Raw genomic sequence first — 26,967 nt, 5'->3', positions numbered from 1 at the left:
TCACCGTTCATATTAAATTCCAATATAACAATGTATCACGACTTTAAATTATTGTTGAGCTGATGACATCACACTCAGGCACCACTGCATTTATAAATATGTGTTTAAATAATTTTTTTAAATGGAGTTTATCTTTTTGTGAGTCGCTTGTTTCCAACGAACAGCTTCCTGTTTAATTGGACGCTGTGATGTCAAACAGGGCAAAGAAGCTAAACACAGTAAGATGCCGTTAAATCTCAAATTATAGTCAGACTGTTAGTGCAGCGACAGCTGGTCCTCTGCTCGCTCTGCAGGGGGGCTGGGCATGGCTGCAGGGACTATACGTCCAGGATCAATACCAGGTCCAGGATCAATACCAGGTCCAGGATCAATACCAGGACCAGGACCAGCAAGTTACAGTAAAACTTCAAGACTTTGGAACACTGTTACGGTCTGACGTTACACCTCTGGTTGATCTTGACAGTCTTGAATTCGTGGCTCAGTCCTTGGCTCGTCCTTGGCTCTGGTATATTTGGAACCGGCTGATAATCAGGCTGATCCTGAAGTGAAGCCTGCAGTGACCCCTCAGGCCCCTCAGATCCACCAAGACCTTCTTCAGGAGTACATGCTCGTATATGTACAACCTGAGATGTTAAAGGAACTTGTTGGCACAGAAATTGTGATTGCATTACACCAAACACCAGCGACACATGAATAACATAAAGGGACACAGAGTAGAAGAAGGAATAATGAGCAAAGGAGAGTTTGGAGGAATAGTTTGACATTTTGGGAAATAGGCTTATTTTACTTTATTGTAAAGCACTTCGTGCTGCATTTAATGATTTTTGACTTTTGATAGAGAGAGACAGACTTCCAAGATCTCTAGATTCAAGATTCTACTTCCTTTTCTTCTTCTTATCATTATTGTTATTTTCATCATACTTTTTTTTCTTGATGAGAGGTTTGATATCACTCTCATGTGTACAGAGTAAATGTGAAGCTGCGTGAAGCATCCAGAGGGATTGGAAAGAGCCAGACCGGCTCAGTCCAAACTTCAGAAAATCTGCCTATTAGCACCTCTGAAGCAGTAACTGTGTGAAGTCTTGTCTTAAGGTCAGCGGTAACTTGTCATCGTGGTCAGGTTGCCAGGAAAAATGTATCTTACAGACAACTGTGCATTTACATCGATGGTATAAAGTACTACATCGCTTTGCATAGAGGTCCGGTCTCTGCCAAGATTGTGGGAACTATTTTCCCAATGGTGGTGCTGAGGCAACAATCTGAATCTCAAAACTCCATTTTATGAAACAGCTTTAATATGCGGGTGAATTGTTTCAAATGTAACCATCAATCAGTAAATTCTGAGCAAAACTGCTAAAATAATTTCATCCCTTTCTGACTAGTTTATAAAATACTGAAGCCACAGTTCAGCAGCTCGCAGCTATAATGATTATTATTTTGTTCTTGCCGCTAAAAGTCTCAATAGTTGAATTATATTCTTATTTAACATATTAGTGAAGCAGAATGTCTCTCTGACAAAGAAAACTTTATGAACTTTGGTTCATCTGTGCTTAAACAAAGGTTGAGAACAGCTTGCTTTAGATGCACAAAACTGGAAACATTAATGATTAATTATTATTATCATTTTTAAATCTCCTGTTCAAAATGAACGGATTAAACCAAAGTGATGTCCTGTGGTGTTTTCTCCTCCCACACTTCATGTCCTACTGTCTCATCCAGCATTGATTTGGTCTCAGCTGTCGGTTCACCAGAACACAGCGGGGGACGTTTCTGGAGCCACAAGCAGAATTTGATCTCCTCCCACGTCACTCCACCCCACCCTGCTGCCCCAGGCCGTAAATCAAGACACCTGGACAAAACCCTATGATGTAACTGTAAAATATTGTCATTTGGTGTTCGTATTAATAGTATCACGAATATGAAAAGGTACCGTAAGACAACAACAGGTACGTTTAAAAACAGTTCAAAGGTACACTCCCTGTGTTTATAGCCCCAAATCCCAGAGTAATAATAACGTTAGTGACATTCCAATGGGAAAACCTCTTGAAAATCTTTTTATTGTGTCTGGAATTTTGAATTATGAATTAATATCATACAACAAAAGCCCCAAAAAAGGCCTTGTTTTATTGCCATCTAGTGTCCACACCAGAGTCAGGTAGGCTGAATATATATATATATATATATATATATATTATTTTTTTCATTGTATAATTTGCTTTTGTTCATTTTGAAAAATCCCCAAAAAAATCATGTAATATTAAAGTATTGCTTTGACATTTGTAATACATCTAAATTATTTACAAAGTCAAATTTAAGTAAATTGTGATGTTTTTTATTTCCTATTGTTCATAACAAAGAGCCTACAGTCTGTGATTAAATAATGGGCATTATTTATCCTGTTGTTATAGCTGTGGACTAAAATCATATTATATTTGTAGTTATTACATTTAATATATTGTGCGATATATTTTTAATTATAATTCAGTTACATTTTTAACATTATAATTTAAATACCATATTATCCAAAATACTTGTATGTATTTACGAAGGCTGGGAATGAAGTAAAGTATTAAGCTAATAATATTTTTTTTTAAAGTACGCTAAATAAACAAGTTGAAGCGAGTTTACTTTCCAAACATCTGACTATTAATTTTTAAGTAATCATTTTTTATTTAATATCTCAAGATCTTGATTTAGTAATTAAAATTAATGTTTGAATATTTTTCTTCATCATTTCCAACTTTTTTTTTTCATACCACAAAAAGGCTTTCATATGGAAGCCCATTTCTGACAGCAAAAAATCAATAAAAAATCAATAAAAAATCTATAATAAATCACAGAAAATCAATAAAAAATCACAAAAAGTAAAGTTATTGTTATTTGTAATTTACAAAAAAACAAGAATAAAAATGAATTATATAATTATATATCGGTTTTATTCTTTCTAAAACAACTTTTATTTTCTTGTATATATTTTTTTGTAAATTAAAAAAATAAAAATAAATAATAACTTTATTTTCATTTATTTTTTGCTAGCGGAAATGGGCTTCCATACTTCTATGATATTCGTTTAAACCAAATTAATTGCAAATATTTTAACGTTAATCTCTACGTTTTTTTTTTTTTTACAGTCAACTGACATAATGAGCTCATCGGTGTAAGTTGATGTAACTCGGTCCGTGAACGCACCTCGCCTTGTCTGTCTGCTCTCTAGTTACAAGTATGGCCGCTTGGACTTGCGGAGGAGGAGAACAACTTCTTATAGATTCCTCCCGGAAAACTGTAGGAAAGCGGCGGCTTTAAAACTCAACCGTCTCGGTAAAAAACACGACCAGGAACTGAGACACACGCGACGACGACCGCGCGCAACTTGTGGCTTTTACGGAGTTTTTTTTTCCCTTGGAAGATAACCTGGAGCTTGTGTGATGCGCGTGAGGACCCGCAGTCAAGAAACTCCCCTGACTGTCAGTTAGCTAGCCGGCTACCTGCTAGCTCATCCACCGTTTCATGCTAACATTCGCTTGCAGGGGCTCCGTAGTAGCTCAAAAAAAGGCGGGCTAGCTTGCTGCTTTTATTTTGCTCCCAGGAGACACAAGGGGATGGCATTTCGCCTCCATCCCGGTAAGCGAACTGGTTGAGAGGGGTGTGGGGAGAAAACATTTGGGCACCTGGTTGATAAGTTTTGTCGGCACTCATTAGCCTAGCCTAGCCTAGCTTACTTGGTTCAACGCCAGAAAACGTTGGCCGAGAGAGTTAGCGCTAGCTTTGCCCCGTCCGTTTTGCGAGCTAGCCAATTAGCATTTTAGTTGCACAAGAAGACCTGTGCTTATCCCTCGTTCATGAGTGTTTTTTGACGCGTCTGCACTAACTAATATCAGACCAAGAACCGCTTTAGTTAGACTAATTGACCGTAAATGATAAATAACTCAGGGATGTTTTTTTGCTAGTTAGTCGTTAGCGACCTTACAGGTGTTCTGGTAGAGGGAGTGGTGGCGCTAGGTAGCTAAGCTAAGGTATCAGGGTAAACAGCGTCATTCAGATTATTATGGCTGTTAATGACGAATAGATTACAAGACGACACGTTACTAAGCGGTGTGTAAGCCGACTGGCGTGTTGCACATTACTGCGAGACAAGACTTAACACTGCTCGAAAGCGCGCAATAATATTGTTAACTGTTCCCTTTGCCTGCTTCTTCAGTGCCGGAATAGTTTGATGGACGTGGGAGGCTGTTTTCCAGGCTGTCAGTGCTATAATACTCAGTCATGTATGTCTTGACACATGGCACCCTGGTCTGTGCATAGTGCCTGCTGTCAGATATATATATATATATATATATAAGTATCGTTATGTAGCTTTGGTGCACAGTCAGTAAGGGGAATGTCTTGTCTTTTTTATACCTGTTGGTTTGTTTTTTATTTTCATTTGTTTCAAACACAGGAGTGTGAATCGAAGTGGGAAAGCAGTGCAGCCTGGGCTGTGCACAGTGGACAATGTTTATTAGCTAGTGCCTAGGAACTTAAAAGGACTGACAGTTCTGCCTACACATATAGGCAACAGATATTGTACTTTTATTCATTGGTGGATTGTAACAGAAGACTGCCACTCTGGATCAAGAAAACCTGCCCCCCGTGTCCGGTTGGAGTAACACTCTTAAGCCAAAATCAATGCCTTCGGCGCTGGCCGTGTTCGCCTGCCGACCCAACTCGCACCCATTCCAGGAGCGGCATGTGTACCTGGATGAGCCAGTCAAGATCGGCAGGTCGGTGGCTCGGTGTCGGCCGGCCCAGAACAACGCCACCTTTGACTGCAAGGTGCTGTCCAGGAATCATGCCCTGGTTTGGTTCGATCACAAGACCGGCAAGGTAAGAGAGGATGATTGTTGCTAACCTGACATTTTGTTCCTGTATTTTCCTTCAACAGGAGTGCCCTTTTGTCATGTTTTCCATAATTCTCGAGCAGGCAAGCCTTTATGACAGCCTCGTGGACCGTAACTTCACAAATGACCACCTCAAAATCTTATTTAAATGGCCTGCAGCTCTGTCTCCATCACACATGTTCTGTTTTACATCCTAACACCCTGAAGCAAGACCTGTTCCCGAGTGTGAACTCTGCTCAGGCCTGAACAGATTCAGTTTGTTTAAGGGTGAGATCACATCAAGCATGTTTGAAGGCAAACATCAAACTCTGCGGTGTTTCCTTCTGTAGACCTATCCAACATTGAACTTGGAGGTTAATGCATCATTGAGTAAAGGATATGATCCCAAAACTCAAAGGGATTATGGGTAGAAAGACACAGATGCTGGTCCTCATGCTAGGAAAGCTGAAAAGAAGAAAGTAAAGTTGATCGATTCTGGATTTATGTTCCACCCACTTCAAAAATATATACTTTAAGGCAGTCTCGCAAATAGACAATTGTCGAGAGAGAGAAAGGGGATGGAGCATTGCAGTTATGTAGCATAGTTCGGCTACCAAAGTGCTCCTAAAAGAAAAATCTCATCCTGATCATCCACATTCTTGTGTGATTGTGATTGTTGGCTCATTTTCTTGACTGGGGTTAAACTTTGTCCTGGATTAAACATAAATTCAATGCAGATATCTACTGAGGAATGTCCTTAGTCCAGTCTAGGACTAGACTTAATCCTTGGCTAGGAAACCAACCTGTTATTTCTTTTAAAATCCACAGGTCTCAGATCTGAATCAGATCAGTGCGTGTGTAGTTTCTCTGTAGAACAGGTTGAACAGGCTGAGACAACCAGGGGATTAACCCAACTATGTGGCATGCAGGGACATTGAAATACCCTGTGTGTGTGTGTGTGTGTGCGTGTGCGCGCTCACACACACAGCATAAGCTATTTATAATGACACCAGTAGCGTCATCCTTTCCTCTCTTAAGCGATAAAAGCACACACATGCGTATATTGACATGCACTAATTTATTGGCGCTAAGGATTCAAAGTGGATAAACTGTCTCCACAGGTTATTTATGGCTCAGAAAAGGGCTGAGCTGGTATTTTTGTATAATGAACCCAGTCACTGACTAGCCCAGTATTTAACGAGCTCAATCATATAAGAAAGATTTAAGTGTGTGAAGTGTTTAATGAATACACAATAGAAATACAAGAATACCCTTTTCTGAAACACCTGTTTTAAGATAAAGACTTTTTAAAGATGTAAGTCACTGTACAGGGTGGGCAGATTAAACCACATTGAACATATTTTGAATTATTTGTCACATTTTAAATAACGATTCAGTGAATGTGGGTTCCCTGCGACCTCGGAGTTAAGTTGCCAACCATGAACCTCAGCGTCACTGGTCTCAACTATTAGCTTAAGTCTATTATTCTACACAAATTAGCGTAGCTGCTAGCAGACTTATTCCTACTCATAGCTTTTATACTCTTAATACTGCGTTGAAATGAAACAAAGTTCTAACAGGTTGTTATGTTACGATGAATATCGCACAGTCACACACACGAGGGAGAGTTGCTAACTGAGATTACTCTAAGCAGCGGGTCGCTTAAAAGCTCTGAAAAGTTTGGCGTTATTCACAAAACATTCGGAGCTGTGTCGCCTATATCAACGTGTTTGGAATATTGCGTTATCGCGACATGAATTCATATTTATTTTGTCATATGTATCAAAATTATACCGGCATCATCATGATCAATATGATGTGGCACACCCCTAACGTCGGCTAAACTTTACATTCGTCCGTAAGCTAGTCCATAAATACAGTCTTATAACTTTGTTTACATTAGGTTTTTGATATGTGTGACACATTTATGGATAAATTGGTGAAGGGCAATGGCTGAGTATTCACCCTTTGTCTTTTTTTTACACACACACACACACACACACACACACACACACACACACATGGCTTGCCTAACCGATGGTTTAACCATAGGTTCCTCTTGTAGTAACAGCTGTTGTTTGTCACATGAGTCTGCAGTTTGTTTCTTCAACAACCAGCCTACAGTTTCCCTTTGCTCTAATGGATTGAAACAGTTTGTTATTTTCACCTGAATTGTTCCACGTTGTGACAGCGTGGAGATCTGCATACCACTCAGGTAAAATGTAAAATGTCAGTGGAAACTTATGTTTTACTGCACACGTTGACACTTTGTGAAGGCTTTTATTTGGCTGTTTTCACCTCTATCATGTCTTTGAGTGATAAGTGTGCACTGGAGGGAAACTGGTGCGATTGGTCGCGTCCTGTGATTGATGAACCTATCAGTCGGCTCAGTGATCCAGCAGATTGCATTATTATTGATGTTATCTTTCTGTACATCAGAGCAGAGTCCACCGAGTCTACTGTAAGACTGTAAGAGGTCCCACCAAGATCCCTCACTCTTAGATCACTGGAACTCAGTTCTCGGACTCAACTGGAGCTGCTGGAAAAAACTCAACTCGATGACATCATGTCTTTTACATTTGGTCAGTTTTATTGTTTTGCAGCCAGACTGAAATGTGATTTAAGGATTGAGACGTATAACGCTGTGATTACATGCTACGTACTGTAGCTTGCTGATCTCACAGCCTCCCTCTGGGACCGTTGCCCCGACACAACGACTACTGCGAAAGGAAGGATGAACTAATTGACATGAGCACAGCTGGTGGGATGAATATCTGAAGGGCTCTGAGAGGAAATAATGAAGTGTGTTCTTATTTAAGCAGCAGCCCATCACGGGAAGGTCAGATCAGACCCAGCTGCTCCTCTCTTAACCCTGGAGGTCCTGGGACCTCCATTCGGGAGCTACTGTTAGATAAGAGATCCAGAGAGCTCAACCAGAAGACAGACAGTTGTTCAGACAGATGAGATGTCGGTGCTTTGCCATTTTACTGGCGCTTAACTTCTTCCTTTCTCCGTAACAAGTAGTATTTCTCGATAAGACTTCAGGAGTCCATCACCACATATTTTCAGTGTATAGTTCTTTTAAAAAAAATCATTATTGCTTCAGAAACTATATGTGAAGCCCAGCTGAAGTCTTTTTACATCCCATGAATACAAGACAAACACTATGTAACCATGTGAGTTGTCCCAAATGTTGGCTGTAAGTTGTTTTTTGCAGTCCTTGATGTGATGTTGGATGCATTGGCCAACTGTTTTTGGGGAATTACGGAGCTTTTAAAAAAATGAAGCTATATATTTGTGAGCTGTTTTTTAAAAGCAGTGTTTATGTGAAGCCTGATGTTGCCTTACTCATAAAAGGATAATCCCAGTCACTCTCAGATAGTGAGGCCCACAGCTCATTTATCGAACACTGGTGTCGGATCGGTAGTCGGTATAGGCCGATACCCAGAAGCCCAGGTATTAGGACTGGAAGAAGTCTGATCGGTACATCCCTAATTTGAATGCAGCAATCGACTCCTCAGACTCTTCTAAACAGCAGCCAGTCAGCTGGTGGTCTGCTCAGGCAGATCAAACCAGATTTATAACTCGCTGTGGAGATCTCTGTCATCCAGCTGTATCACTTAGTTATCCAGTCATTCATTTATCCATCCACAGTGTGTGTGTGTGTGTGTACACTAAATATTAACATGCGGCAGATCAGAACATGTTTATTGTTCACAAGGAAGTAGTTGTAAAACAGACTACGAGATACGGGACACTGATCTATGAAAAGCACTTTTTGGGGTTTTCATGCAACAACCAGGGTTTAGTGATTGTTGCAAGAAAAGGTAAATATAACATTAATTCAAGCTGCTTGTCAAATACTGTTTGGGTCCAGCAAATGGCTGAGTTTGTTAAATACTAGCAGGTTAGCTGATGGTTTGGAAGGTAAAATACTGCATGGTCGTGCGTCCTGCTTCATTAATACCCAGCTGGTGAGGGAACATTCTGCTGCATAAAGTGTTGCAGCGCTGCATGAAACGATGGTGGAGCTAAATCTGTCCTCTCTTGTTTCCCTGCTTGTGGCCCACATGTCTCGTGCAACGCCTCACATCAGGCCATCTGCAGCATTGTTCTGCAGGCCGATGTCACGTTTGTGTGCCAGCCCTCTGTGGGGGATTCAGAGTAGAGAAAAGTGAAAAGAGTGCCGGGGAAGCTATGACTTCAATTACAGTTTGAATGAATAGCTTTAAGAAGCCTCGTGGGTTGAACAGGTGTAAATACCTGTCGGCAAGTAGAAACCTGTGCACAGGGAATATCCCTCCTGCCAGTTAAAAAGCAAACCGTGTCATTTTATATTTGTCGTGTTTTCTTATTGTACCTTTTATAAATGTTCCATGCTTAGTTATGTACAGTTTAGCTGTTACTGTAAATGAGAACATCAGCTGCTGTTTGATTCCTCTGTGATGGGAATGAAGTGCAATGCACTGGTATGGAACTATGGTTCATAATTTATACATTTTCTTAAGATTTAAGTTTCTTAAAGCCAGTAAAATGTTGCGTTTTAAATTTCTTGGTCAGTGAAGCTAGCATGTGTTGCTAATACTTAGCATGTTTACTGAAGCTGTGACACGTTTTATGAAATACAAACTACCATTTGAACGTTTGTGTAAAATGTAAATATATTAAGTCTGTAATGATCTGTCCTACCTTAAAGCTCATTGTATAGGAGCAGCAGGCCGAGTCTTGTGCTGCGGTGGGAGTTTCTGTAAAATGTCGCTCTGATGTGTTGAATGCCTTGTTGACTTTTAGCATAGCAGTGTTTCCTCGAGGGTACGGAGCAGTTAGCCAATAGGGGAAGAGTAACCAGCTAGGGTCAAACTAAAGACAAACTTTATTATAGTTGAGTATTTATTTTATTATTTACACATATCACAACATTCGTCTGAACATTGAACTCTTCTGGAAATGTTTTTATCCGCAGATTTGACAAACAAATTTGCTTATTATTTTACAAAAAGGAGCTGGCTAACGCATTAATAATCATGATAACAAGCATGGATATTAATAATCATCATAGCCTGGACTATCTTCCTATTTTCCAGTTCTCTCTGCTGTTGCACACTTAAACCAGCTGATGCTATTTTTATGCTATTGATTAATTTTCCACTGCTTAGGGCCAATAAACCGATGGCTTTAGGACACAGGCAGCGACACTCTTCTTATACTTGTTCCCTAACTACCGAGTTATTTAAAACTTAATTATGATGAACATCGCACAGTGCTTCTCATGGACGACTTTAGGATTTAATTAGAATTAAATGAAATACTTGTATGTACAGTATATGACCGTTGTAATACAGTTTATTTGGCAGCCTGCACTTATAGAAAGCTCTGCAATGTTTTTTTTAGGATTAGGCTGTTTTTACAATAATCTGGGCAAATGATGTATTGGTTCTCATTTGTTTAAACTGTATTTGTTGAAAAGGTTAAAGCTTTATTAGCATGTTTTGATCCTGAAACAGTTAAGCAGACATGTTTGCTGTTTCCCGTTTCCTTCTCTTGTGTTTTTAGGTATTAGAAATAAATATGTTTACACCTAAGTTACCATTACAGGCTAAAAGATGAATCCTTTATGACTTTGTTAATCACACGTCCGCCACTCTTGTGCCACCTTTTCATTGGTCTCACCACTTCAGTCTCTGATGTGTAACACACTTTACAGCCTCGCATGTCTCTGTAATGAGGTGGTGTTGATTTAAGTCAAAGTAAATAGATTTAAGGACTTGACTGGTCGTTCATGCAGCCATCAGAGTGTTGACATCTTATTACTACAGCAACTCATTTCCCAGCATCCTTTTATCACAACTACACTGACAATGTTATTGTCAGTGTAGTTGTTGGGTTATAATGAGAACACACTCACACACTCCCTACAGTAGATGAGTCATTAGATTGCTGGAGGCTTCAGGTGAGGACAGATATTCACAGGGTCCAGAATTAGCATCCTACTTCACTACGAACTGTTACGCTTACTTTATCTGACCTCAGGCTGGGTGGGTACCACAGAGGGAAGTTCTGCAAGTATGTGGCGGCACAATGGCAGAGAAGATGGAGCTAAAGGAGGGTAGTTGTTTTGTGATGAAGACAACCAGAGAGATAATCAGTCAGTCAACCAGGAAGCCGGTGGACGGCCGCGCTGACAGCAGAGCAGAGCTGTTGTCTGAGTATCGGTACTCCGCGGCATGATAATGACCTCCAATGTGAATACCAACACAAGCACAGGAACGCCGTGACGCTCTGTAATAGGAAAATAGGAAGCTCTGTAGCTCTCTTTATGTCTGTAGTGAGAAGGAATAAGACGCTGTTGGCAACCTGGAAAGCTCAGCTCTGGTGTTGTGTGTGTTCAGTGATAGCAACGCTGCAGCAGGACGCCATGATGGAGCGTTAGAAGAGAGAGAGGGGGGTGGGGGGGGGGGTGTCTTTGGGAATCTCACATTTCGGATTCAAAGTGAATTTAGATTCAATGAATGTAAACCTGTCTCCTTTGTCCACAGAACTGCAATATTAAACATAACTGACAGTTAAGATAACTAGTCTTGATGAAGGTCACTTTTCAATGCAGTGAGAGATGTTCATAAAGGAGATAATAGCAGATTAATCTGGAATAATGGTTTGGAAATATGAGCGAGAAGGTGAGAGAAAGGACTACGATATGCATTTTCACTATATAATGTGTCGGCTGAGTATAGGAACAACAATGTTAAAGTGAATATATTGTTGTTATTTAAGCTAAGCTAATGTTTATTTCTGAGTCCTTATAGCTTTAATTTTCTAATATTAAACTAAATGATTCTGCTTATCAATTAGTTTAAAGCTCACTAGAGTGTGGCTCGCACATCGTGGGCTTGACCCGAACACTGGATATCATAAATTTAATAACGATTAATAATCAACCGTTTTGTGTTCAGCTAGCTAACGTTATTAGCATCCTACCTCGGAGCAAACAAAGTCGTTCTTGTTGATCTTCATTGGATTCAGCTGTGAGTGAGGTCTCCATCTCTTTATTTGTTTAATGTGCTCTTAACTCTTCGGACTTGCAGTGAAGTTACTAATATAATATACTTCAGTTGGTACAGTACAAACAGCCACTGGTGAGGACGTCAAGGGTCAGAGGTCACTACAATAGATGGAGAGAGATGTGTTTCACTCATTTTTAAAGGTTCGATACACCACCCTATAGACGACAGAAGGAAAATAACGAGAAGAGGCCAGATGCTGGAGTTTTGAAGTTGATACGATGCCATTTGAATAAAACAAAATGTTATTTTTCTTACAGCAGAAACTTTTTTCCTTTAGTTCATCATAAAACTTAATTTTATCCATTTTCTATGTCATCATTTCCAGCTCTTTTCTTTCTTTTGGAGGTGTGATTGTTTGACTCGTGACACTTTCACCATCTTCGACTTAAAACTTAAATGTGATGAGCTAGAGGCAGGTTTTTATAATTTAATCATACATGATGCTTTTTAGAGATCTTGTGACTCTTTTCTACTCATCTTATTGGCTGCTAAGGTGAAAGTATCCGGTGAAACATTCACATGAGATTATCCAGCTTGGTAGGAAGGTTGTCGTCAAAACGCCAGAAGAACCTGTTGACCAGAATAAACTCCGGTCAACAGGTGAGTCGGGTTTAATCTACTAACCGATGAAGCAACTCATCCAGCGGCTTCAGCTTTTCAACACTTCAGACAGGAAGGAGGAAGCTGTCGACACAAACGGCCTTTTATGAGCATGTTCTTAGAAATGTTACTTTACTCATAAAGCCATGAAGAAATACAGCTTGTGTTGAATTTACCTCCTTTGTAATTGACAGAAAATAATTCATAAAATACATTTTATTACCAATTAAACTGTGGAGAGATTCAGAAACCTTTGCGTCATTTAATAATACATGATTTTACCTTTTTTATAAAAGATGAATATAACAACTGCAGCTGAACATTATCCAGCGTTTTATGAAGGTTTTTATTCTCTAGATATCTGTTCAGCTTCCAAATACGGACGGATGTTTTATTCATAAAGAATTCATATTTGATTTGGTTTTCAAACTTTTTGCCAAGATTTGAGACGCAGCAGAGAGTGAAATGTCGTAAAGAAGGAAACCTGTTTGTATTGAATGTTTTTGTTTTTAATAGTGTTTAATCTAAATTAACGTCTAATGTCAAAAATACACCAGATGTTTAAAAAGCTTGAGTCAAAAACACAGAGAAATATAGTTTATATTAATATAAAAACATTTTAGAAGATGGAACCAGATGTTTTGACATCTTTGTTTAATCCCTTAAATCATTAATCAATTATCAAAATTGTTGACAATTAGTTTTCTGTCTTTTGACGGATACTTAGTTGAAGAGTTTTTCTGGCAAGCTCTAATTTGAATTAATATTAATTGATACTAAAAGATGAGTTACTGTCTGTCTCTCTCTCTTTCTCCCCCTCCCTCCCCTCCATAATATTAACCACTAAAGTGACAGAGCTGAAAATGGCCAGCAGAAATCTGTAGCCTGAAACACAATCAGGCCAGCATTCACCTTTCAAGGAAATGCACACCGTTCTGCAGGAATACGCTCACGTGCTCTCTGATAAATAAATAAATATATAAACCCCTCTTTCTGTTTGCCAGTAGCAGCAAACGGCCTCTTTTTGGAAACGGTGGCAGGAGTCCAAGCTCCAGTCGGCTGCTCTCTGTCACCGGGAAAGGCTCTGCCAGTTTTAAGAAGCACACCGAGTTAAATAAAATCTTACCCCAATGCCAACAATGAGATAACAAGACAGCGTTAACGACATGTATCGAGCAATCTCTCACCACGTTTCTCTGACTTCTGGCTCATGTGGAAGTTGACAAATAGCTCGTGAGCACTGCGGCACCGTCCAAAAAATGGTTTCCATCATATTTGAACGGGAGAATCTTTGTAGCTCTGTGGGTGGAGTGGGTCATCCTTTAAAACCACAAGGTTGGCGGTCCGATTCCTGACTCCTCAAGTGTCCTTGAGCGAGACATGGAACCCTAAGTTGCTCCCCCCGGGCGCTTCACAGCCGCCCACTGCTCCCTAAATGCTTAGGATGGGTTTCATGTATGTAAATGACTTGTTTACGTCCTAAACGAGGCTTAAAAACTAACAAATGGAAGCATTTTGCTTCTTCTTTCGTCCCAAATCTGAAAGGATTGAAGCAAATCACGAAGTAGATCTCAACTCTTACTGCACCAGGATTTGCGGCCCTATACTCGGTCATTGAGAACGACATGCGATATGTCTCAATGTTTTTTTGACACAGCAAAAGTCATGAAATCCATGAGGGAAAGTTGCTAGGATAGAAGCAACCTGCTATCCATCCATTGCCACCGGAACACTTTATGTATTGTTTTACCACATGTTCCAGGGAAAGCTTTGTTTCTGTACGACAGCTGGTCCAGCATGCTCACCGCCCAGAACAAGAGGATTTGGTTGAAGAGAAAGTCTTTATTTGTGAATATGAGCAGCTTTTTTATGTCACGTGATTCAGAACATGCTGAAGTCTGTGCTTTAACAACAAGGACGCTATACGGACACACTGTTGTTTGCTGCAGCTGTGATGTCAGACACAGTATTAAACGAGTAGGTAAATGGAAGTATTGAATCTGTCTCGGTATGTTCCCGATTCTAAAGGACGGGGATCAGGACATCCCTGCTTTAAACAGTCAACATGTGAGAACGCTAAAAATACATTGTTTAAACAGACGGAGGACGGGCTCCATGTGTGGAAGGAGTTCAATACCTCTGTCTCTGGCTCTCTCTCTCTCTTCCCCCCTCTGTGTTAATAGAACAGGTTTATCTCGCCCATCACGACCGGCTTCCTTCAGCGTGACCGATTCATTCATTTACTAAAACATGGAGATAATCTCTGTCCTCTCTTCATCATCTCTACAAAGAGCCCGTCATAGTTCTACTGTCAGTAATTATTAACACGACTCTCATGGCTTCTTCTTTGTTTAACGTTGACCTTCCACTTGACTTCTGGGGCTTTGACTTCTGATGTGGATCCTTTGATCTGTTCAAGTAATAGATTACTGAATGTAATACGTTACTACTTCCAGTATTCCTACAGTAAAGTATCAGCTCTTGAACCTACATTCACAGTATTTCCTAAATCCTGTTGTAATATATGATGTATAAATATACAATCACTCACTTCCAGGATTCCTGGGGTTTTGTTCTTCAGGGTTGGGCATAACTGCGTTTTTAAGGTTGGGCAGAGCTGCTTTGCTTCAGTGTTTTTCTGATGTTCAGTCAACATGTTTTTCAAACCTCTCGTAGGAAATATGTCCTGACTGGCCCGAGACTCAGTGTCACAGAGGTTTGTCCTGACTTTCAGTAGAAGAATGTCGTCGTCTTTCCTAACGGAGGAACTGATCTCTGTACGTTAGACCTGACCGGTTAGGACTGGAGATACAGGATGTAGAACTTTCATCACATCCACCTCAAAGATATTAAGTGGATAAAAGAATAAGTCTGCCTTTAAGAACAATACTTACATTGAAACTGTAATTATTCTCTTGTTCATACTGGCCATTTAAAGATCCCTTCCTAACATAAAATGTATGTTGAGCGGTCTGAATTAATCCAATCAAATGGGTCTCTTCCAGAGTTAGCTTGTTTTAATTGATTGTAACTTTGGAAAGATACTCCCTCACTCGAGTTGTCCTGAGCTGTAAACTTTATACTTCTCCACAGAACAAGGACTGTGTACTTTCTCTTTTATTACTTACATTTTAAACGTATTAGAGCCCTTTTGCGCATGAGACTAGTACTACCAGCAGACCTCAGATAGAAAATCATGGCCCCCGGTGCATTCGCGTAGAGGTCGATATCTTCTGGATATGATATGATGTCAAGGGTCCGCGTGAAATCTTTAAAAACCCAAATCATCATTTCAATTGATATGAGGATAATTATGTTTTCATTCCCTCTAATATCACACAAATCTGTCAAAATAATCACAATTACATGTTTTTTTTTCAAAATCGTCCAGCACCAACGGCTGACCTCCGTAAATATTACAAATTACTAGAGGTCCCATGTAACTGTAGTGCTGTGTGATTAGGGCTTAGTTATAAGTGCTAAATTCAGAGCATTTCTATTGCCTCTCAACGGCTCTCAACATGGCAGCTAACAGTGCGAACAACGTCAACAGTGCTGACAGAGCTAACAGTGTTCACCTGAGGGGGAACTGGCTCTGTACATAGCTAACAGTGGTTTGCTGCTATACTAATCCTCTGAATGTTGTATAGAGAACCTTTACAGACGGGAGGAACGACCTCAGTGTGAACTCCTGCGAGTGATTCTGACAGATTTGATGAATAGAGTTTATTCCAGAGTCCAGAGTTTATGTGTCAGCTGACTACTATCTGTCTGTTAACCCGTGTGGGTGTGTGTTCAACCAAACTGGTGTCATCCGTCCAACTGCTCACCGGTTAAGTAGTTGTTGCTGTCTGATGGTTTGCACCGTTTTTTGGAGACTGAGGTCAAATTAACATCCAAACACAAATGCATGGTGTTCATTTAGCTGACACTAATGAGGGAGGGGGGAGAGAGGGAAAGGGAGGAGGAGGAGGAGGAGGAGGAGGAGGAGGAGGACGACGACGACGACGACAGAGACCAATGAAGGGATGCAGTGTTTCCCAGAGAAATGTTCTGTTGGTGGTGCAGGAATGTCGATCGTGTCGAAAATCCGTCAACTGTGGATTAGTTTGAAAAGTGGTGCATTTGTGTGATATTGTATGGATTGGAAAATTGAACTCGGCGTACCAGCAGACTTTCTGTTTTTGAATTGCCATTTGAGGATAATGCATCTTGTAAAATGTTTTGTGTTTTATACAATCCTGAAATTAACAAGAAAGCAAATGTTCTGACAGGACGGCAGGAAAGATTGTGCTTGTTGTTACATAATGTGTTAATGGGGCTTGAGATTAATCACTAAAGGCTGCAGGAGAGAAGCATCAGGATTACTGTGGAGGTGGAAACACAGACGGACAGACGTAGAAGTAAATATGTGTAGAGCGGCAACTATTATAGATAATAGAGTTATTCAGACATGGGATGGTTCCTGCTTCTCTATACTGAGAATTTGAACAATTTATTTACCAAACGACTACGTGTATAAATGTTTGGGAGATGATGATAATAATAAGTTGGCTGCAGATGTCCAGCGCTGTGACATTTTGCTCGGACATCATTTGGTGTCGTCGGGTCGGGTATGGTCCTGTTGTGCTCTGCCACAGATCTCAGGTCTGTGTGTCGGTAAGTTTAATACCTTTATAGATCCAAGTGGATGCTCTTATCAGCTCTGATCATGTGTATCATCATCATCATCATCATCATCGTCATCATCATCACAGGAGGAATAATTGTTTCTGAGGTGAGATGATGATCGAAACATTGCATGTGTTCGGATGCTGTCTGTCCTCCTTGGTTCCCTCTAACACTCAGGTATAGACTTATCTTAAAGGATAATTATTGTCTATTACAGGTTGTGTGGCTTTGTCCGTCATTTGAAATAATTATGATGTGATCATTCTTACCAAATTAATATTTGAGATCCGGAAAGACGGTAATAACACAAACAAAGTGACACGGGTCAAGAAATGTGAGGAGACAGACGATCAGAGAGTTTGTGTACTAACTTCCAGGTTACAGAAACTTATTAAGATAAACTGAAGGTAACATTATGACCCAGAACTGTCTCACAGCTGTAAACGACCATCACAGGTTACTGACCCACTTCCTGCTTCAACGTTGATCTGCTGTACTCACTGTAGTGGAGTGCTCAGTGTAGAGGAGATGAAGACTCGCGTTGTTATAAACCAGAACTGTTCTTTGTCTCTTCAGAGACAGTAGCTAGCTGTGAGACGTCGAGTTCACCAGCTGACTGAACAAGGAAAGAATTCTCTCCCTCTCTCTCACTCACACACACACACACACACACACACACACACACACACACACAGAGGGAATCTCAGCCATTGTCCATGGTTAGTGTGTCAGTAAGTCAGTCTGTGATCTGCTTTGTTGTGTCTACGTTTCAGAAGGAGAAGAGCAGATAAAGCGTCCCAGACGAACACAAATATAATTCATGTTGGTTCAGATTCGAGTCACCTGGGTAACCTTTGAACCAATGGATCTGTCATTCATTCACACATGCTTTTGAGTTAGCAGTCAGCAGTCATTTCGGAGAGTGTGATGACTTCAAAACACTGAAGTGTGTCTGGACGGTGCTTCATAATCAGCTGGGATTACTGCAGAGTGAGAGAATGAACGTCTGAAGCGGAGCTCGTATTTAACCAGCCCTATAGCTCTGGCTTTAGTGCTGAATCACAGTTGCTTAATTTCCTCATTGGCCACACTTTGTTTGTTTTTGGGGAAATGAAAGAGACTTCCTGAGCGATTCATGCCGTAAAGTTTAAGTTGAAATCAGTTTGGGGGATCAGACGACAGCTGTAACCGACAGAAAGACATCGAGAGCTTCTCTGAGGCTCAGTGGAAGGTAAAGAAGCTCGTACTTGTTGACTTGTCCTCTGAAGTGAAGTGAATTATGGGAAATAAAAGGAATGTGTAGCAGTTGAAAATGTTCTCGCAGTCTTATTGATCAGCAGCTTTTTAAGCAGCAGGGACTAGGACGCTCACTATGTTTTCACCGGAAGGTCTAAATTAATTTCTGGGGACGTCTTACCCTCCAAAAAGGCTCTGGTGTGGGCTAGTACGTTCTGAAAGTACAGGAACGTTCAGGGTGAGGTTTGCAGGGATGACCGTCGCCACTCTGTCAAACACACAAAGTGAAGCTGCTTCAACTCGTTCACCGCTTCATTCATAGAATGAGGAAGTACTCTCTTTGTTTGCTGACCTTAAAGGTAAAGTTAGGCCGATTAAAACAGAACTGAGAAGACGAGCGGGAGACGTAGACGGAGCTGTGACTGAGAGAGATTCACGGCACACTCAACAGATGATTTACTGTAGAGACAGACGCCCTCTGTTTCATTTTCCTCTGCATGTCATTCCTTACATCGTTACATGAATCAGTAAATACTCTGCAGCAGTAAATGTCGTCAGAGTGAGACAAAACTAAGGTGTTATATTTGTTTCAGTGTTTACCCCTGGAGACCACCGGCACCCCTCGTCCCGTGTCATGTTTCTTTGTCGTACGTCGGCGGACTGATTTGCCTAATCTTCGCAGGTCTTCAGGCCGCTATGGAAACGCAGACAACAATGGGCTGAAGGAACCTTTCAGTTCCTTGAAAAGTAGTTGTGGGATTAAATTACCAGGAATTTATGGTGGACATGCGGCTTTTGTAATCTATTTGAAAGGACCATGCAATTGTTTGTTTTTTTCAGTTGTACATCTTTACCATACATTTCATGTAAATGCACTTTAAATGGTCAAGATTAATGTCTTGCCTGTCTAAACTTTTTTGTGTAGTTTTAGGCGGAGAGCCTCTGCATTGAGACCCCTGCTGTGCCGAACACAGTGGTCCCATTCAGAGGGGCACCAGGCTTTAGTGTTTTACTGGATTATGTTTTACTGGCTGGTAATGCTGTAAAACGAGCAAATGATTTAATGAATATAGACGGAGGACTAAACCAGCAGTCTGCTGCTCACAGGTAGATGACGTCGTGTGTGTGTTACTGGGTGAAAAGCTCTATAGTTAGGTCCCTCCCTCTCTGTCTCCAGGTTACCATGGGGACAGGAGGTAACTGTCTGTGTGTATGTATATATATTTATATTTATATAGCTATCATGATCTGTGAATTGGTAGCTTTTTCGCAGCACACTGCAGTCGGATAAACGGCAGTCAAACAGTCCGTCTCTGCATCTCTTTCTCTCTCTCTCTGTCGTCTTCCTCCTTCAGTCACTCCTTCCCCTCGTCTGTGTTCTGTCTCTCTGTCTCTGTCTCTCTCTCGCTCTGTCTGTCTCTCTGTCGCTCTCTCGCTCTGTCTGTCTGTCTCTCTCACTCTCTCTCTCTCTGTCTCTCTCTCTCTCTCTCTGGTAGATCGACATTGGTTTTCAGTCGTGACGGAGAGCTGAGAGCTGTTGAATGAAACTCCTGGAACGACAGAGAGACAGGCCTCAGGCATCCAGATCAGATTGCAAACTGTGTGTAGTGTAGTGTAGTGTAATTCATACCTTAATGTGTCAGCGTGTTCATGCTTAAGGTTTGTGTTCTGTGTGTGTTCTTGTTAGCTTTTAATCCTTGTTTGTCTGTACATGTGCAGTTGTTTTGCCTGATTTGTGTGTGTGTGTGTGCGTGTGCTTCATTTCTGTTTCTGTGAAATTATAATTGATTTCAGTGTTTTTTTTTCCTGAATGATGCGTGAATGAAAGAGTTGATTCTTGCTGTTTGTGTTTTACTGACATGGTTGTTGTCGTTGTCCTTGTGGATTTGTAATGTGACTGTCTTATGTGCTTTTAAATGATGATAAATGTTGCTGTATGGTCGGTGTTATTGTGTATTTCTGGGCGGTAAAACTACAGTAAAGCCTGAGGATTAAACTATGAACTAGTCACAACGCCATGTGCTGACGGGAGGAGAGTAGTGATGAGTGAGAGTTGATGTTGACGGGGTACCTTGATAGGCAGACAAGGTCAGTTATTACTCCTTTTTGTTTTTGACCATAAATATTTGTTACGTCAAAAACTTCCACAGAAAAAGCTTACCGGTAGTTTGTGTCTTCTCAGCGTAAAGTCTGTGGAACAAACCGAAGTGTTCAGGGGCAGATAAAAAACATATGTTTTGTGTAATAATGAGGAGGCAAACCAGGAAAAGGTAATGGATACATTGGAGTATGTGTTGGTGATAGAAAACCCCGTGGTGTCTGACCCTATGACGTGGATCCCAGGGTGGCAATGCTGGTTGTTGCAAACTAAAATGGCTCAACTATTAGATGGACTTTTATGAAACTTGGTACAGACATGGTTCACAGAGGGTGAAGACGACCGACTTTGGTGATCCCGGGACTTTCCGCCAAAATTTCCTTTTGTCCAAAACTTTGATTTACGACCAAATACCTGCAAGACTAAGGACGTTCTCATCACCCCCGGCTGTACTTTGTGTTTAGTACTAATTAGCAAATGTTTGCATGCTAACACGCTAAACTAAGATGGTGAACATGGTAAATATTATACCTGCTAAACATCAGCATCAGTCATTATGAGGATCTTAATATACTGATGTGAGTATTTAACTCAAGATATGGTTATGGTTAATATTAGAGCTAGGGCTGGGCGGTATGGCCTAAAATGAATATAGTATCATGTGTATCACAGTATATTTGCGTTTCCTTGAATGTCAATATAAATGGTTTTGAAGGGGCAGAGCACTGCATGGCGTCATTTCAACCATCCCGAAATGAATTTAACCGTCAAACATTCTGCGTTTTACTTTTACTTAGTTTTTGTCGTCTGTGGTTATTTGCATAAAACGCATTCAAATGAATAGGAAATAAATTATTGTATCTTTATTTACTTATATACTTGCCGTGATTAAAATAAATCTTGGCATTAGTAGTTTAAATGATTTATAATAAGCAGCTTATTTGAGGAAGTTCAACAGGTCATAATTCATCTCTAATATCTATTTATATTGCTGTGAAAACATCTCCTTCAAACAACTGTATTTATTAAAGTTTCTCACCAAAATCTACATTTTACAAGATTACATTTGAGCACATCCTAATACTTATTTTTCTGAGTAGAGCTTGAACGCACCATGCTAGTCAACCCAACCTCTGTTAACGTTAGCTTTTAAGCTACGAAAGACGGTATTAATATTACTATTGTGTATCGGCTCCCTCCTGATTGTGACATTCTCAGCATTGGTTGGCTGAAATGAGCACGAGTATGATGTATAGTTTGGATATTACTGTTAATGTTTGTGAAATGTCATTATGAGCTGCAGCTCAATGTTGTCTTATATTATATTCTTTCTCTCCCTTCATTCAGTGTTTTTAATAGTTTTAAACTTGACTCTACTTAAATACAACAGTCTGTCCATGTCTGTTGTTTTTGTGACAGTGCTGTAAATGTGTTATTATTATTATGACTGATTTCTTAAGGTTTCTTACCTGCCGTGTGTGTGTGTGTGTGTGTCAGTTCTACCTGCAGGACACTAAGAGCAGCAACGGCACGTTCATCAACAGCCAGAGGTTGAGTCGCGGCTCGGAGGAGAGTCCGCCCTGCGAGGTCCTCTCGGGCGACATCATCCAGTTCGGCGTCGACGTCACTGAGAACACACGCAAAGGTACACGCACATAAGAAATATATATATATAAATATATATATTTTTTTATTCAAGTTCTCGTCATTTCAAACGTGGACACTTTCTGTTGTATGTTGAGAGAGATGCAGGCATGTTTTTTTCCCCTCTACCAGTAATGTTGAGTTAATCATGCACACAGACAACCCTGAAATAATTACACTCCACTAACCTTTAAGGGGGCCTTAAGGCGCATGTAGCTGAGGTCACAGACTACATACTGTCTGCATACAAAGTGCAGAGCAGATATTTGGGTCAGCTCTTCAGCTCCACTAATAATTCATTCAAAGAGCATTCAACCTCCATCCATGTGGGACGACTATTCTATGTTAATCTGTGAACATCCGTTGAGTTACACGAGATACAATTAGCACCAAATATATTCAAGTTGGAGATCATTTTCTCAGGACGAGCGTAGTGAACAATTGAAGCCTCGTGTGTTGGCAGATTTTAGATGTTCAGTTACAAATCATGAATGCTTTGAATTCATGCTGTACAGTTTATTTTGTGATTCATTTTTTCCCTTATGTTCTGGGCAGCCATTGGTTTCCATTCATTTACAGTATGAAAATTAATTTCCAGGCTCTTGAATCATTGTTATCCACACATTTCCATTGAAAACCATTTTTCAATGATCTGTACCAAACAAATGTTTCCTTAAATCTGTAGAATATGATGTGAAGGTGAAGGCCAGATGTCGAAAATCAAAAATGTTATTTTGACTCACATTTTGCCTTTAACAAATATTACGCCTTGTGCGATTTGAGAATTACAGTTGAACATATTTTGATTTTGATCAACTTTAAGCAGGTTTTGCCGCCTTAACTGATGATGATGTTGACTCTGGTAACCAGTACTGAGGTGTTGAACGTTAACATGGTCGTCTGTCTGTGTTTGCAGTCACTCATGGCTGCATCGTGTCAACAATCAAACTCTTCCTACCTGATGGGATGGAGGCGCGGCGACGAAGCGAGTAAGCATTCTCATTGGTTAACACTGACGCATGAAGCTGTTTGGTGGTTTGAACATATTGTAAAAAAATAACTCTCCATTGTTGGACTGAAAGATTTGTTTCTGCTCGGTCACAATGAACCAGAGACGGATGGTTTTAATAGATGTCTGGTTGCTACACACACACACACACACGCACGCACTCTTCTGCTTGTATAGTGATGTGATTAGTGTCAGTCTAGTTGTTGATGAGGACTGCCATTTTGTTAACGAGCTTCGTGTGTGTGTATTTATTTATCGTTGTGATCCACCATTTAAAACCTGTCGTCGGTGTTGGTCAAACGGTCATTTGATGTTTACATGAATTCATGCTGAGTGTTGGAGAATGAAGGATATTGTGTACACGCGCTACACACATATTGTAGTACCACCTGTGTGTGTGTGTGTGTGTGTGTGTGTGTACAGTTCAATGGGCCGTAGCAGACCAGCAGCTCACCCAGCATGGAGCTTCCTACTGTACTGGGAGTTCCACCTGTGAGTTTGGGATTGGCTCTTGTAGATCTATATGTGTGTGTGTGTGTGATGCCGGTTGGTGGGCAGTGCCATCTGTTGCCTTGCTCCAGCTTCTAGTCTGGAAATGACAGACGAGCATCCTGACCTGCATGAAAACAGACTGAAAATAAAGAGCTGTGTGTCTGCTCCGCCCCCGCTGTCGGTGTCGCCAAATCAAGACCGCTTAGATGTTTCAGAAACCGTCTTATTTCAGCTCTGTTTTTGGTCTCTTTAGCTGCTAAATGCTCTACTTTTTTCACCAGCGGGTGTCTTAACTGTGTCTGTCTGCTGTTTGGTGCAGTAGAGTAGAGTCCTGCAAGATTTGAGCAGACTTGGCTTCTTTTTTAAATGTTCACATTTATAATGTTATATAATCGTCTATTAGTAAAACATTAAGTGAGTCTGATGAACTTAGCTGAATGTTTCATTCCCACTTTGTGATGTCACTGGGCTGAATTACAGTTAATACAATCTTCATGGAATCTAAATATTATTGAACTCAATCATAACTTAGATAAAAACAATATGGAGGATATTACAACATTCTCTGCAGCTCTGTCTCTGTGTGGAGGGCAGCTGGAGAGAGAGCGGTGTGAAGCTAAATCAGACAGATTTATTAATAGCTGCCCTGCTCCCCACATGTTAGCATTAGCCCCCTGGAAGCCTGCCACATACAGCTTCATGCGGTCTTATGTTTAATATTACATAGTCGCCCTCTGTGTGTATAAATTAGACCAAATCTGTGACCTTTGAAAACTGGATTCAATGTTATCTTTCATTGCTGAAGGTGTGATTATGAAAACTCAAAAGAAAAGTTTGATTCATTTACCTTCTGAGCTTTAAAGTCAGCTAGATAAGATACGACTTTATTAATCATGAAGGAAATTATTTTACAGATTACAACAGAAGAATAAAACAAAAACAATAGACTACAAATATAAACATACAGTGCTGTGAAAAAGTATTTGCCCCCTTCCTGATTTTTTTAATTTTTTTGCATATTTGTCACACTTACCGTATTTTCCGCACTATAAGGCGCACTTAAAAGCCTTTAATTTTCTCAAAAAACGACAGTGCGCCTTGTAATCCGGAGCGCCTTATATATGGATCAATTGGTTAATTGGTTGATCCATACTGGTTGTACACGGCGCTCTGTCAAAATGTTTCAGTACGACTGGTAAACTACAAAGCCGCACCGCGGTAAACACCGGTACTGTGCTTACTCCTAGTCCAACACCACTTGTGTGTATAAAGACCCCAAAATGGCACCTTTCAAGAGACACGCTTACGACGCTATTCTATTCTGTGCGCCTTATAATCCGGTGCGCTTTATAGTGCGGAAAATACGGTACATGATTTTGATCAGGGGTCTCCAACATTTTTCAGGCCAAGGACCCCCAAACTGATAGAGAGATGGAGCAGGGACCCCCGACTATATATATTGTATACAATTATGTTTTATATTAAACTGGGCCTAGTGCCATTTATAAACATACCTCTTTATTGTGCATTCAATACTAAGCTATTCAAATAATACACAGGTTCATATATTCATGTTTTTATTTTAAACGTGCAAGGTACAGTGAGTAGGGAGGCCGTGCCACTGCCATTTATAAACATACCTTGTCAGCTGATAAAAATGCCAATATCAACATTGTCTGTCAATTGCATGATAATCATGCATACAAGCTATTCACACTGATGTTTTTATTTTAAACATAAATGTGGAAACGAAAATGAGTGATGGCCTATTAGTGCATCTAATGTGCATCTAATGTGAAACGCCTGCTGTGACATCACAGATGGGGGCGTGGCCAGAAGAGTTGGAGCAAGTTAAAACTCCCAGTCTGCTTTATGTGTGATACGTCTCACTCTTCCAGTCTCTGTCCAGGAAACATTGAACTTCTTCTATCTGGTGAACTATAATGCTAAACTGATGACTCTGAGATATTGAAGTAAAACCTGTTTGGTTTAACCACCATTGTTTTATCTCCAGTCACTGTGTTGTTCATGACAATAGCTCTCTTTTGTTTCCCTTATCGGCCTGTTATCACCTGCATATTTCTTTAAAACACACACACTCTCTCTCTCACTCACTCGCTCACTCGGTTAGAGTTGGTGTTTCATTTTCAGAACTGTTTTAATCTCCCTGCTGATTTGGAGCTTTTGAATGCCAGCTTGTAGATTGATAACTCCGCCCCCTCATGCGATGCCAGGTTAGTTATCCAGCACACCTTTCAGCCTCCCACAGACCATAAAGACAGTGAGTAGCTGCAGCAGAGAGCGGTGGGTTTTATTTCCTCACAGTGAGTGCCAGGGTGGGTGGAGCTACAGCAAGTTGCACAAGTTAAAGAAAGAAAATCAGCTGCTTTTGCTCCGAGCAGGAGGAGCAAAGAGTAGAAAGAAAGAAAGTTTGTTATTATGGGATGACCTCACTCACGCTGTGGAAAAGTAGAGGGGAATCAGCTGCTCGGTCTGAAACCAGGAGAGAAAATGAAGTGAGGAGGAAGGATCTATTTTCTCACACTCGGGCTGAGATCAGTGACCTTTGTCCTGTGACCAATCATCACCTGACACACGGAGAAGAAGATCGGACAGGTAACGTCTCTGTTGTCCACAATCTGAACCAGGATTTATTTAGGCTCAGATTATGTTTTACATAAAGTGAGGCTTGAACTGTTGCTTGTGTCTGTTTTTAAAGCAACAAGGGGATGGGCATGCTGTCATTACATGAAGCTGGAGAACAAACACAGAGCTTGTTGTCTTGTGTTCAGATGACTGTTGGGTTTATGCGTGCTCTCTGCAGATGAAAACATGAGACCAAACGCATCTTTTACTCCTTTTTTTTAAAGATGCTTATACAGTAGTTATTGTTTCAGAAACAGGCCTGTGTCTGTGCAGGGGTTGGTCCAAGTGTCTTCCAGGACGAGGCATAGTTTTATTTCTGTTTTATTTTAAATACCGTTATATCATCTGTTTAGCAATCACCCACATCCAAAGTTCAGTAGGGCTGCACCCAACGACTAATTCATTGATTTATTCTCAAGATTATTTTGTTATTAACTGTTAAATATGACAATTCATTTATCCAAAATAAATATGACAAACCTGTCTCACAGATTAATTAAGTCTGTCACAGCAACTCTTTCCCTGAACTGGAGAATCAGTATTTCTTTTCCTTGACTTGTTGATTTCATCACTGGAGTAAAACTTGGTTAAGATAATCACTAACAGATGTATTGTTGCATAAGTGTGGGGCAATATTCAGAGCTGACTATTAAT

The 26,967-nt window shown here is 40.4% G+C and overlaps 1 protein-coding gene across 6 annotated transcripts in view; it reads left to right on the top strand.

Moving 5' to 3' along the window:
• Window positions 1-3,197: 3,197 nt before the first annotated feature.
• slmapa (sarcolemma associated protein a) overlaps window positions 3,198-26,967 on the top strand; it is a 55,996-nt gene continuing 32,226 nt past the window's right edge. For 2 of the 6 annotated variants that reach the window (XM_076095615.1, XM_076095614.1), the window contains exons 1-4: window positions 3,198-3,621; window positions 4,439-4,863; window positions 22,020-22,167; window positions 23,083-23,155. In XM_076095615.1, the coding sequence (XP_075951730.1) occupies window positions 4,666-4,863; window positions 22,020-22,167; window positions 23,083-23,155 (419 nt within the window). In that variant the 5' untranslated portion in view covers window positions 3,198-3,621; window positions 4,439-4,665. Of the gene's footprint in view, window positions 4,864-22,019; window positions 22,168-23,082; window positions 23,156-26,967 lie in introns of all 6 variants that reach the window. The other 4 variants (XM_076095612.1, XM_076095613.1, XM_076095616.1 and 1 more) reach the window with 3 other exon arrangements.

Source organism: Anarhichas minor, unplaced genomic scaffold (assembly GCF_050575085.1).
Source record: "Anarhichas minor isolate MPS153535 unplaced genomic scaffold, ASM5057508v1 ptg000021l, whole genome shotgun sequence".
Lineage (NCBI taxonomy): Eukaryota > Metazoa > Chordata > Actinopteri > Perciformes > Anarhichadidae > Anarhichas > Anarhichas minor.
This window is presented reverse-complemented; position numbering and strand designations above follow the sequence as displayed.